General features: G+C 32.8%; 1 protein-coding gene across 10 annotated transcripts in view; it reads right to left on the reverse strand.

Moving 5' to 3' along the window:
- The window catches only part of LOC123678568 (GTPase-activating protein skywalker), an 83,519-nt gene that overhangs the window by 3,739 nt on the left and 66,332 nt on the right, over positions 1 to 13,448 (reverse strand). For 4 of the 10 annotated variants that reach the window (XM_045615672.1, XM_045615670.1, XM_045615673.1 and 1 more), the window contains exons 4-9: positions 13,136 to 13,340; positions 10,813 to 11,150; positions 8,274 to 8,627; positions 5,708 to 5,794; positions 3,738 to 3,896; positions 1,359 to 1,576 (exon numbers count right to left, since the gene is read on the reverse strand). In XM_045615672.1, the coding sequence (XP_045471628.1) occupies positions 1,359 to 1,576; positions 3,738 to 3,896; positions 5,708 to 5,794; positions 8,274 to 8,627; positions 10,813 to 11,150; positions 13,136 to 13,340 (1,361 nt within the window). Of the gene's footprint in view, positions 1 to 1,358; positions 1,577 to 3,737; positions 3,897 to 5,707; positions 5,795 to 6,384; positions 6,415 to 8,273; positions 8,628 to 10,812; positions 11,151 to 13,135; positions 13,341 to 13,448 lie in introns of all 10 variants that reach the window. The other 6 variants (XM_045615675.1, XM_045615677.1, XM_045615674.1 and 3 more) reach the window with 6 other exon arrangements.

Consider the following 13,448-nt stretch of genomic DNA (forward strand, 5'->3'; position numbering starts at 1 on the left):
TTAATAAACGTACAATATTGTTTGTCGTAACTAGGTAATGTGTTATCATGTTATGTCATATTGTATGCCTTATATATTTATTTATATTTTTTAGCCTTGAAAAAGAAACGAACTGTGTCGAAACGTCGGCGTTGTTACAAATTAAACAATAGAATAAAATTGTGTCCAATATTACCAATATTTTCTTATTTATTACTTTTAAAGAATGCGTTTTTCAATTCCAAACTGCGTTTACACTAGGCGCAATTCCCTCGCGAAATTATTTCGCGAGTACCCCTGAGTAATTTCGGTGTGTGGGCCCTCGCTCAATCAATTTTGTCCGCGATTCAAAGGATTTCGTTCATCGAGTTCGTTTAAGGTAAACTATAGTAATCCTATAGTTGCGCGAGGGATGAGCCAAGAAGAGTTCTTGCAGATCTCCACAAAAACCGAGAATTGCGCGAAAGGAAATTATTTCTGAACTTAGCTTTCCTATTTGTACAGAAACTAGAACTGAAGGTGGCTCCCTTGAGGACTTGCCTAACTCGCACGGTATTTCTCGCTTTCCTCTGGGTAGTGTGAAATTTCCCTCGAAGTGAGTATGTTGCACCCGAGTGACCAATGTAAACGCAGCTTAAGGGCCAATTGCACCATTCAAAGAATAAACGCTGTTTACCTAATCAATGTTTAGTACTGATCGATGATTATAATTTGCACCGATTGCACCGTTTGATAATAATCGATGTTTAGCTAAACATGAGATATGTTTGGCAACATTTCAAAATATCGACGGTGATCATAGAAAAATCAGGAATTTCAATTTTCTAGCATAATGTTCTCTGTTCTTGTGGTGACAAAGTCAAAATAAATCACAATCAATTATAAATTGTCATTGGATGATAATTCACGATCTGAATCAGAATCCATATTTCAATTTTGAAATTCCTCACAAAACCAAACACAGAAACATATAATGTGACACCATCAGGTTATGTCCATAAAGACATAATGTTTATGGTTATGTAATAAGTCATATGTTTTGACGTTTTGAGTTGCGCAAAACCATAGACCTAATATCAAATTGATATTAGGTCTATGCGCAGAACCCTGTTTAAAACTAATCGGGAAAATAAACGTCCAAATTTTCCTGTTTAGTGTAATCGGTGATTAGGCCACATTAAACGTCATTAAATCAGAAAGTAATCAATGTTTAAATTTTTAATCAACGATTAGGCAAATGGTACAACTGGCCCTTATACGCGATAATCATTCGACGATCTAGATTTAATATCATATTCGCGAAACCCCGTTCGTCCAATCACGTAGTTTTTATACAATATATACACCGATTAAATTAAATCGTAGAAATTTGAACTTACCCTCCGCCAATGGTTATCATTTTGGTATCAGCGGCCATGAAAAGCTCAGCACCATGTTCAACCCTGTCGGCATCAATACCCACCCATGGGTATTTGGCACGTTCAGGGTAGAGTGAAAATAAGAAGGTTTCTCCTGTGCCGAAATAGGCTTGTCTGTTACCTCGTTGATCCTTCTGATTCCGTTCGCACCATCTCGAAGAGCAATAAGCACCAAAAACCTTGAAAAAGCAAATAATCAATTCCTATAAAGGCTATAAATCTCTTTTGGGATGTTATTGGAGCAAGGAGGTCCTCATGTATTTCGGTTATGATTTGTTACCGTGTTCCTACGCTACTTAAACCTCATCACTGTTTGTAGTTAGTGATCGTTGGTTAAAGGACATTACCTCCAAGATATATTTCTACTTTCTATACGAGTATTGCCAGCAGAATGCACTCTAGATTTTATAGTAACGAATAGTTCAAAAAACTTGCAATGACTATATTTTAATCACACCCATACTTACATAATCACAAAATGTTAGCAAATTGTTTAGTAATTACACAAAAAGAATTATGTTAGTAAAATATTATTTAATTTTTAAATCACATATGAAATACCTAGAGAATAGTCATTCAATGAGGGTTTACTTGAGGATTTCATGCCCTATTCACAGCAAATTGGTTTATACAAGTGTGTATTCCAATTGCTGTTATTAAAGAAATGAGGGTTTTCACATTTTTGTCTCATATTTTTCGAGTTGGATATTGAGGCCTTAAAAGATATCAATCAGTTTAAGGCTGAAAATATCGATTTGAATGATATATTATTCTGTATATTTAGTATCTCCTTGAGAACGGTGTTCAAAATTATATATAAATATTAATAATAAATAGATTGAATACCCCAATAATTTTGATTAGGTATTATTATATTTATTTAACTATGATAAGTAAATCACAGGCAAAGACCAAAATTAATCCATGAGAAATCAATATGATAGATTCGTAATATATGTACATAAAAAAATTAAGTAGCATGGCAATGAAAAAAAATTGCAGAAGACAAAAATAATATTTTTCATTTTGTATCAGTCTGTTCAAGCTTATCTCAGAAATTAGAATTGCGATTGTCACAGATGAGCTTGCAGCAACATTAAGGCTGTGAAAAACTAAATTGTCAAGTAAAGATAGTATTTCACGCAGACATAAACTACACAGCGCAAAAGAATTAACGCACATTATTGAAATCTCAAATTTATTCTACAACTGAAGGTGTTCTCAATGATAATTATTTTTATCAGAATTATCCATGCATATGTTATCCACTTTCAACGTTTTTCTTCAATACACATGTTTTTTCCCAGCAGGAATAAAAAAAGCTCTTACCCCAGCCCATCGAAGGTCGCGTTTGGATTTTGCGAGAGAGCATATCCATTGGAAAGAGGCTGATTAGGAAAGAGTTCTCTTCACAGATGAGTCTAGATTCTGCCTCTACCATTGTGATCCATGTTCCCTTGTATACAGACGTCCACATGAAAGATATGCTCAGTGCACTCTTTCCCAATCAGCCTCTTTCCAATGGATATGCTCTCTCGCAAAATCTAAACGCGCCCTTCGATGGGCTGGGGTAAGAGCTGGGCCTCTTGCCGCGACACGAGGTCTTAAATCATATTCTCTGAGTGCTAATTTGCACCCCATGAGTTTGCTCAAGCTGATTTTGAAGGAGGCTAGCGGTTGCAAACCGTTGTCTCAACGAAGAAACTCTCAAGTAACGTTCTTGAATGGCAGTTGTTACCCGTGGTCTACCCTGTCCTGGTCTTCGGACATTTATACCTGTCTCCCTGAATCGCTGCAACATTCTGGACACACTTGTATGGGAAACTCCAAACCTTTCTGCAATTCTTGTGTATGTCCACCCTTCTTCTCGCAAAACTACCGCTTGGGCACATTCCTCTTGGGTCAAATTGCGTGTTTCGCGTTGCATAGCGATCGAGTGTAGAAAATCAAACGAAAAAAAAACTATTGATCACTAGAATTGATCGAGAACAACAGATTTCAGAATGGAGCCAATACATTCAAAATCATCTTTTTTATTCCTGCTGGGAAAAAACATATGTATTGAAGAAAAACGTTGAAAGTGGATAACATATGCATGCATAATTCTGATAAAAATAATTATCATTGAGCACACCTTCAGTTGTAGAGTAAATTTGAGATTTCCATAATGTACGTTAATTCTTTTGCGCAATGTATTTCGACATCAAAGCATTCCAACTCGTTCCTCGACTTCAACCCCTATTGATAGTCTATTCTCGCATGCGCCCGAAAAATCACAGCCTACCTAGTGTTATCAATTATCACAAACGTTTATCATACTACCTGTTGACGCCTACTTACTTCGTTGTTGCACGTCTTAATAAGCAGCAGGGTAGGCTCGTGCTGTTCAACCCTCACATAAAATGTGGTTAAAGAGCATCCGTGTTCCTCTGTGGTATACAGCAAGATGGGGGTGTACATGGTGATGCGAACCGGCAGCCAAGACCACAGTGTTAGAAGCTAGATGGAAAATAATCACGTAATGGATGGTAGGCAGATTGGCAAGTTCCGATGCGGACACACAATAACGAAAATGAGGAAATGGCCCGTTGGACCTTGAGCTTGAAAGGAAAAATCTCTCAAGCAGAGCTATTCACTACACTGGGCGAAAACTATAGATGATAACAATTCATAAATACAACTATGCTAAGAAGCAAACGAATAAAGTATTTTTTTACTTTGTAAAGCGGAAGATGATAGCCAATAGAACGCCATAAACTTTTTTCTTATAATATTATTAGGGTGTGCCAGATTTTTTAGGATTGAATTTGAACCAATCAGGATAGAAATAATTTGGCGGATGCGCAAGTCAAATTCCAAGTAATTTTTATTTTATAAACAGTATTTTCTAGTTAGGTTGGTTTTTTAAGAGAAAATTCAATACAGCCTAACACGAAGCTGTGATAAAATAGATTAATACATAAATTTAACAAAAAGTTAGGAGATTTTTCGTTTCATATATTAAAAATGTTGGATTTAACCCCTGAGTCAATAACGATGCCAATTCCTCATTGAAAAATGAATGCTCACTTTAAAAATGATGTTTCCCACTTTCTGATAATTTTAAATGAACAATTGCAAAGCAATAAAATGCGAGGCAGAGAGTAAATCCCAATTTGAATTATTTTCTGTGAACACCATTGAATGAAAATGAAACTTCTTTTAAAAACAAAAAAAAATTATTTTTTATATTGAGTTAATGTTTTGCTTTCAAATTTCTGTTGTGTGAGCATAGGACATCAAAAAAGTACAACTTACAAATTAGCATTTTCCTTTAAAATACTTCTCAAATATAAATTGATTTAATAAAATATCATACATTTTATATATCCAATTATTAAGTGTAATTTTTATCCACATGCAGTGGTTAGGTTAGTATTTATTATTGCCATTAATATTTGAGTTACTGTCCAGAAACTTTTCATTGATATGTGAAAGGTTAACACTTTTTCATGCATATATGCATATCCTATGCATAAAAATTTAGTCAATGTTGCTTATTTTCAATTATATTTTCGAATACTTCCAGGGAGTAATGAACTAACATAAAAATTTATTACAGACAAGTAAAAGTCATATTATAAATTTCATGGATATGCATGTAAAGTGTAATAGTTTAATTCCAAATCCTTGAAATTATTTTGTCCCGAAAAAATCCATTAGAAAACTTGTTTGTGAGTTAATTGGTTGTATTTTAACTCTTTGTTGAATATGGAGTGTAATTCAATTAAAAAATAATTCAATAATCAAATAAAAATATTGCGAGATATTTAAAAGATAATAAAGATAGTGTTTTGTAACCTTTGAACTTCGGGTGGGCATTACTTCAGAATTGAGATCACCTAGTATTGTTTAGAATATTAAAACAAATAAATCTTGTATCCTCTAAACCTAACATATAGACCATTGACATAATACAGAAAACAAAAAAATCTCAATCAAAAAATGCACTGATGCCAAAGACAAAAATAAACTAACACAAAATAATGGGAATTCTCAAAATAAAAAAAAGAAAGAAAAAAAAAACTTGATCAAGAATGCCTTTTGTTTACAGCTTAGCTTTAACTTCATCATGTCAATATATTCCAATGTCGAAAAATATCAATAAAACTCGTCTCTGCTTCAATCGAAGAATACAATGACGTTTTAATTAAAGATAGGCTATATTTTCAAAAGGCTCTTGTGCACTTGATCTTTTTTCTCCGAATGCTTCTATTTTTGAAAAAGACAAGTACCACCCATACATTTTTCGAGTACTCCCATTGACTTACATCTTCCTGGGCGAGTATAACAGATTCCACATTCTGCACAGGATAAATTCCCATGGACAGAGTACGTGGACCTGGCGAATGAGCTCCCTTTGCGCAGCATTAGAAAAAATAAAACGTTTTCAAATGTCAAATACAATAACTACATTTTACATATTGTCACGAGTTTTCTAATCCATATTCTGGTTAGAAATACTTTACGAAAAAAATTTCTTCAACAGATTTACAAAAGTACGCAAAATTATCTTCAGTAACCGGGAGCTATGATCCTTTTTTATTGTCCGCAAAGTTAGTGGTGCAATACATCACAACATCCAATGAGTTTCTAACAAAGTGTTATTTAACATTCACGTGAATAGGGCAGGTAAAATATCTGCTTTTTCCACTGATGACATCTGAATAGCCGCAAGAATGAAAGCAAGAGAGTGAGGTAAAGATCTTTGAAATTTCAACAATTGTCTTGTTACATTTAGAAATACAGAAAAATCAAATTCCTGTTGCTTATGCCTGAAATTTCAAAGATCTCACCTACCAGAATATGAGATAGTCGAAAGGTTATTCTGAATAGAATGGATGAACGATACTGAAAGCCCATCAAGAATGAAACTGAACATAAAAACGGCCAACAATCAATATGGCACAGCGAAACACAATTTGAATTAAAAAATCTAATACGATACCATATCATCATACATCTCTTCAGGCATTCTCTGAAATGCAAAACGAAGGAAGAAGATTTATAATTGAACTAACTGAACTCAGAAGGATAGTATAATGACGTGAAGTAGCAAATGGGAATAAATGAGAATATAAAAATAAAGAAGATTGAATCAATTTTCAAGAAACCTTTTCAAGTATTATACATGGGATCACAAAAGTTGATTATCTAGCAGCAAATAAATTACACTTCTTTCCTTAATAAGTTACCTATCAGATAAAAGTGCCAATACTGACTTCATTTTCCATTTTTCTGATGAAATTGTAATCTTGAACAATACAACACTAGGATACTTTTGAGAATATAACTGTACCTGTTCCTATATTGCTTCTTCACAAATATATAATGAAAACTAATGGGTCTAGTCTAGGTACACTTCTCAGCAGCCATTCATAACTTTAACTATTTTCTTTGAAGAATACACCAATGTACCCAAAATCTACCCTTTAGTTTATCAAATATACTTGTTACAATAATGACCTGAGACATTAAGAAGAGTTGTGTTGTAAATTAATAATTCAATGGGAGGCTTCAACAGAATATTCGTGTTGAAGATACATTCTTATATTTAAAATAAAATCCGAAAAAATTGAATACTTCACCTAATTACCTTTGATAAGAACTTTAGACCATTTTTGAAATGAAGTGATAACTAGTTGACATACTAATAATATCTAATTCAAACAGAGTTAGACACTAAAGTAATAAAAAACAAAAATTATTTGGTGTTATAACATTCGACTCAAAGAGTCATAAATTTCAAATCTACAGTCTGTCCTCCATGAACTGTTAATGGTTGTTTGTTTTCAAAATATAATCTGATTTAATAAAATTGAAAAACCCCATTCAAAATTTTCAATAGGGAACCAAAATTAGTCACTTTTAAAATTACCTCTGATAATAGTAGTTACGTCAAAATCTTAAATAGCACTCTAGGTTATGTGATGACTTTCTGAAAAATCTTTCAATTCTCTAAAAATTCCGCCATAAAAGTTATCCAGTTTTAAATGTTTCTCTAATTTTGAAGAGAGGACGGAAAGATGTATCAGTAAATTCATAATAGTCTTGTTGATCTGCTGTAATGAATTTTTGTCTCAATTTCTGTACTCTTGTTCTTGGCTCTACTTCTTTTAACCTCAACAATAAGAAGAGGTTAGAAGGCTTGTGCAACAGGTGGCTAAGGTGCCTAATTTGGTTTTGTTAGCTTGTTCTTTCTGCTAGTTCTTCAGGCATGTTCATATTCCAGTAGAGACCTGCATATCATGTTGCAAATTGAACTGGCAATTAATAGCCAAGTATACCAACTTATGTGATCACTGCTGTTTTTTGGGATCTTATGTGTGCTTAAAGCTGAGCCTACTTGCAGATATTTGTAGGACTGAATAGTAACCTTTACTACAAAATTATGAGAATAATATGAGCGGGAGAAGCTAAAACAATAAAATTTCCGTTCTATTATTGAAATAATAACCGCTGTGATTTTATTTTGTTCATAGTCAATTTTGAACCACAACCACTGTTCCACTAGTTCATATGAGGTTTTCAACAAAATAAGACACATTCAGATCCAGATAACTTTCCAGCAAAATTGCTTGAAGATATTAAAGACCTTTCAAACAAGGTATCACACGACCTATGTTGTCACTTTGAAGTAAGAATGACCATCTTTAGAGGAATATATAGAGCTGAAAAGTACAATGTTTTGGTTCTCTCTTTGAATCCACAGAATAGTTTTCTTGTATCAATTATAGTTTCAAAAATATTGGTCATTAATAGTTTTCAGTAAGACAAACTGTAAACATTAATCTTTCATCTCAAAGAACAATATATCTATCAAAAGAACACACTTACCTCCCTGATCGTCAATGTATGGGACACCATCTGAATGTTATTCTGACTCTGACTATTCGGCAGATTTTCGCTCGATCTAGACCTGACTAGTTGCCTGGATCCACTAATCACAGTCTTACTCTTCAGCACCATCTCTGTCCTAATGAAAACTCGAGAAATATAGGCTGAGCTCAATCCTCTTATTCCGAAGGCCACTTTGAGAAACTTCTGTGGGGTTACAGGTATTTCCTTGCAGAACTTGAGGAGAGCACTCTCCACGCCGTTCTTTTGAATTTCTACTTGATATTCACTAGATGGGTTGGTGGTGCTTTTGTAGAAAAGAATGAGTATAGCCATAGCTGTTCTATAGAACACCTGGAAAAGGCAAAACATTTTTCTATATTGCGAGAAAAGTAGTGAATAATTTAGATTTTTTACTATTTTTAGGGGACTTTACACACCAGCAAAATTAATACTACATTGGACTCTCGTTAACTCGAATCACCACGGGACCAACATTTTTTGTTGAGCTACATATAGTTCGACATAGGCGAAGTTCGAGTTATACAGGTCATTCTTGATTAAATTCGACTTATAGAGGTAAACCAAATAAGAGTTTGTCTGATGAAGGAGTCTGAGTTTTATCTCAAAACGTCAAAAGAGTTAATTAATTCAAAGTGTTATTGTTCGTTTCTTTTTTGGCAACATTTTTTTCAACTTGACAAATTATTGCTATTATATGTGCAGGAGCATTTTATTGAAATTTTTCAAGCTTGTTTCAGCAACTAACAGTGAAAACTCTAAATAAGTTTTTAAGATTCCAATCTTCTGAGAGGTCTCTCAGAGGCTTAGGAGAGCCGGGATAAAAATCATCAAACAAAAAATGTGTTTCCTACAGCCTTTACAAAATTAAACAATAAACAAAACTAAACTCTATAAATCCTCACAATGCAATTATTGCATTATTGAATAGGCTAATTCATCGACACGTTTCGACTTGTGCGGAGGGATTTGGAATTAACTACTGACTTTGAGTTATAGAGGTAATTTTTGTGTCTTCGACTTATAAAGGTAAAAATGGTAAAACATATCAGTAACAACAACAAGTTCTTTATTGATAAGAATCAATAGGCCATCAACCGAGGTCCTTCAGCCATGTAAATAAATAAATAAAATATATATACATAAATACTATGAGTTGTATCAACAACATTATTGTAAAGGTAAAATAGGTAAAAAAAGGTAGTAGGTCTTCATGTGTTGAGGTATCTTAAGCTTTCGATTATAGTTGATGATGGAATTGTTCTTGTACTGTGGTGTGTTCGTTCACTTAGAAATAAGTTGTTTATTTCTTCAGTTTGAGTTTGAATCAGTAACATTATTTCCAGTTATGCTTGGATATTTTTACGGCTTACACAGGTTCTTCCAAGGGGATTGACAATAATTTATATATATTATATATAAGTTATCAAGGAATTTCAAGTTAATGAGATTCCACTGTATAATAATAATAATACTGTTTAGTAGGAAAATGGACAAAATCTCAACCAAGTTTGCAGTTCATTTTCACTTGAATCTTTCTGGCAGATTTTGGCATTTATTTTTGAATTGTTGCTTGATTTATCAGTAATATAACGGTTCAAATATCGCCCTCAGTTACGTTGTTTTTTGTTATTATACAGCGATGAAACAAAACATGAGAAGTAGGGTTTTATTCAGAACATCTGTGGAGTGAATTGCTGACAGACAAGATGTTGCCTCATCTTTTCGGAACATTTCCTGTGTTTATTTCTGGTAATGTCTTAATTTTGAGAGAAATTACAGCACTTTATGTGGTACCGGTGTTGAACGAGAAATTAATGTTTTGAATTACAAAGCTCCCAAAAAAGTTAATTTCAATTGATACATTGAACCGAAATTGTACAAAAATTCCATGAAAACAGTTATAGTAATTCAACTGATGAACAGAAACATTAAAACAATGAAAATTCGTTCATCATATGGATAAATTATTTTCATTCAATTGTTCTTATAATTTTTGGTGCATTATTTGATCGGTTGCAATTTGTATCAAAAATATATTACTGTTCATCGAAAATGAATGCTGAACAACAACTTCAGAATAGCAATATTGATGGAACAGGAATTCATAATATCAATGCTTAAATAATTAAATTTCATTATATTGACGAAAAAGTACATTATATCAATGAAAACAAGTTGATGATTGCCATTTTTTTAATACAATGAACAATTTTGTCTTCAGCGTACTGAAGCCAAAAGTGCTGTATTTTCTCTCAAAATTAAGATATTGCAATTACTAAAAACTGAAAATGTTCAGAAAAGAGATGAGGTAACATCTATGTATTTGTAAAAATTATCGTGTGTCAATGATTCGTTCTATAGGGTGTTCTGAACAAGAGGCGTTTTTTTCATTCTCCTGTATATAAGAAAAAAAAATTGCTAAAATAGGCTAAAGAGTTCAAGAGAAAATAAACTAAAAACTTTGCCAGTGTGTATATTTTGAGAGTAAGTGAAAAAAGTTTCGTATTCAACTAACCTTTATTCCTTCATGAAAGAAGCAATCCATTATACGTATGAGATGTTGAAAAGGCAACCCTTGAAATATCCACCATATCCAATCCATGTAAATTCTTTCTGCCCGGGCACTGTTGCAGTGTCTCTGCAGAAACACAGCAGGTCCCTTCTGCAACCAAAACAGGAAACAAAACATAGAGTTTCTCCAGTTTTCTCGGCGCCTGAGTGCACCTACCACATGTTTTTTACTGATCTGCATCACTGTCTTCCATGTCACTTCGTATAGTAGTTTCGTTTGGGTGATGAAAGTTTTTTCCTTACAAACAACAAGACAAACCATACAGTTATAACACTCCTCCTCTGAAACAAATTAAATTTTAAGTTATTTCTTTTAATTTGAGATTGTTAAGGTTATGGAAGACACTAGGAGTTTTTAACAATTAGAATTTTCCACATTCCAAGTAACTCTGTATAGAGAATATTTATCTCTCCTTGATGTTCAAATAACAAAATGGATTATTGTAGTACTAACTTTTGACCACTTTGTCTATGAGCATCTTATGACGATAAGATTTTTCTATTTTATCCAATGTCATTGGAAAAAAGTTCACAAATCATTTTATTCTTTAGGTTTTATTATAATATTTTTTTTTATCTCTTGTCACATAGATTTTTTTTTTTGAAAAATTTCATCGGTATTTACGTATTTAGCCGATAGTTTTTTTTGTTGAAGAGTCACTTCAAAATACGTTGGCGTCCTTTAAAAACATCTTGAACCCACGCCGTCTTCACTGATAGCTGACCGGAAAAATTATAGAGGGACTCTTCTTTGTGTTGGAAAGCGGTGGACATTTTTTTTTAAATAAATAATTTTTTTTTGAACCAAGGGTTAAACGCCACAAGTTAATATGAAATGTTGATTCACTATGGGACAAAAGAAGTGCGTTTTTTGTGGAGAAACTCGCGAATTGAATAAAATATCGTATCACCGATATGTTTTCATTTTCGCGCGTTTCACGTCAAATTTGATAGTTCATGTTGGGGACAAAATTTGCTTACTGAAAATGATATCTATTTTTATTATTCTAAGGTAGATCCAAAATAGGGTCGGCAGTGAAATTTCATAGGTAAGTAAGCATGAAGCGATTTATTGTTTATTTTCTGGAATATTTACACAGGTTTCCGAAAAGTGACATAGTGAGACAGAAATAGGTGATGGCAATGATGAGGAAAGACTAAACCTTCTGCTACAGCCGTAATATGTAATAATCACTTCAAAACTGAGGATATTCATAATAAAATTTTTATGTTGATATTTATTATGTGCTTAAATATTTTGTGATAAAAGTGAAAATAATAAACCATTGTATAAAATTTGCAGTACTTTTTACACCACCAGAGTAAAGGAAGATGTATACTTCTGGAGCGAAAGGCTGAAATGAAAAAGACTTTCCAACAGAAAGTCCGTCCTCCCTCGATAAAAAAAGTACCAAAAATATTTGGCTCAATTTTTGTACAGACAAAAAATATAAAATTTTGATAATTTCATGTATGTTTTTTGTAGGTGTTATTATTCATCACAAATTTTGAAATCGCTAAAGTTCATTTACTTCTGTAGCTACATGATATGGAATATAAATTTAATTGTCTATAATATTGTTCATTCACTGAACTTCCTGAAAACTATGGAATAGAAATAAAAAATATTCCCTTCAGAAAGGACTCAATGAAATTAGCTAGTGTCTTAAAGAAATTCAGATATCATGAAAATCTGTCCTAAAGGTGATTAATTTAGCTATTTCAATATTATTCTCATCTGAATAACTCAATATTTCTCTTGAAAAAATTTAAATAGCGTTTCAATAGCCAATTCGTATCTTTTGCCATTAATTATTCCATACTTCATAACATCAATCTGTCTTTTATAGTCCGCAAAGCATTTTCAGTAAAAGTCACGTGACGGCTAGTCCAGGTTATTAAAAGTCTATGGTGCATTATTATATTTTTAGATTTCATGAAGAGAAGAATGGCACTTTAGAGTATAACATCATCTACATCACTAAGGCACATTATTCTTTTTCATAAGCATCGTATTTTTTAATCCTTCGCTCTTTCACGTATAGGAATGTGTAAAATCCAAAATCAAATGCAAAATTGAAATTTAGCATTTTTTAATTTTTTAGGCGGAAACGGTATAGACCCCTCTTTCTTTTTCCTAAACGATTCCAAAGGTTTATCAAAATCTTCCTAGAAAAAATGCTCATGGATATTGAAAAATACCTCAAATTGACTTTCGAAGATTTAAGGCGCAATTATTTCTGAATATTATAATAACTGAAAATTACCTGAAATATAGTGCAGCAGCAGTGCGCATATAGAATATATGGTTGGGCTGTACACAATATCTGGATAAGCATATCCAAGTACAGAAACAATTCTGTCAACCGCAGCTTTACCTCTGTGTGTTAGGTAGTAAGAATGGCAGTGGGATGGTTCCACAAATGGTGGTAGATTTATGGGTTTATCAGGTAATTCCATGGTTCCAAATACCTTTAAAAAATACATCATAGTACTCAAAATTTAAAAGGGTTTCATTGAATGCAGAAAATGTTTGCCTTATTTATTGAGTTTTAATTATTTCCATCAACAATTAAATAT

Source organism: Harmonia axyridis, chromosome 4 (genome assembly GCF_914767665.1).
Source record: "Harmonia axyridis chromosome 4, icHarAxyr1.1, whole genome shotgun sequence".
NCBI lineage: Eukaryota > Metazoa > Arthropoda > Insecta > Coleoptera > Coccinellidae > Harmonia > Harmonia axyridis.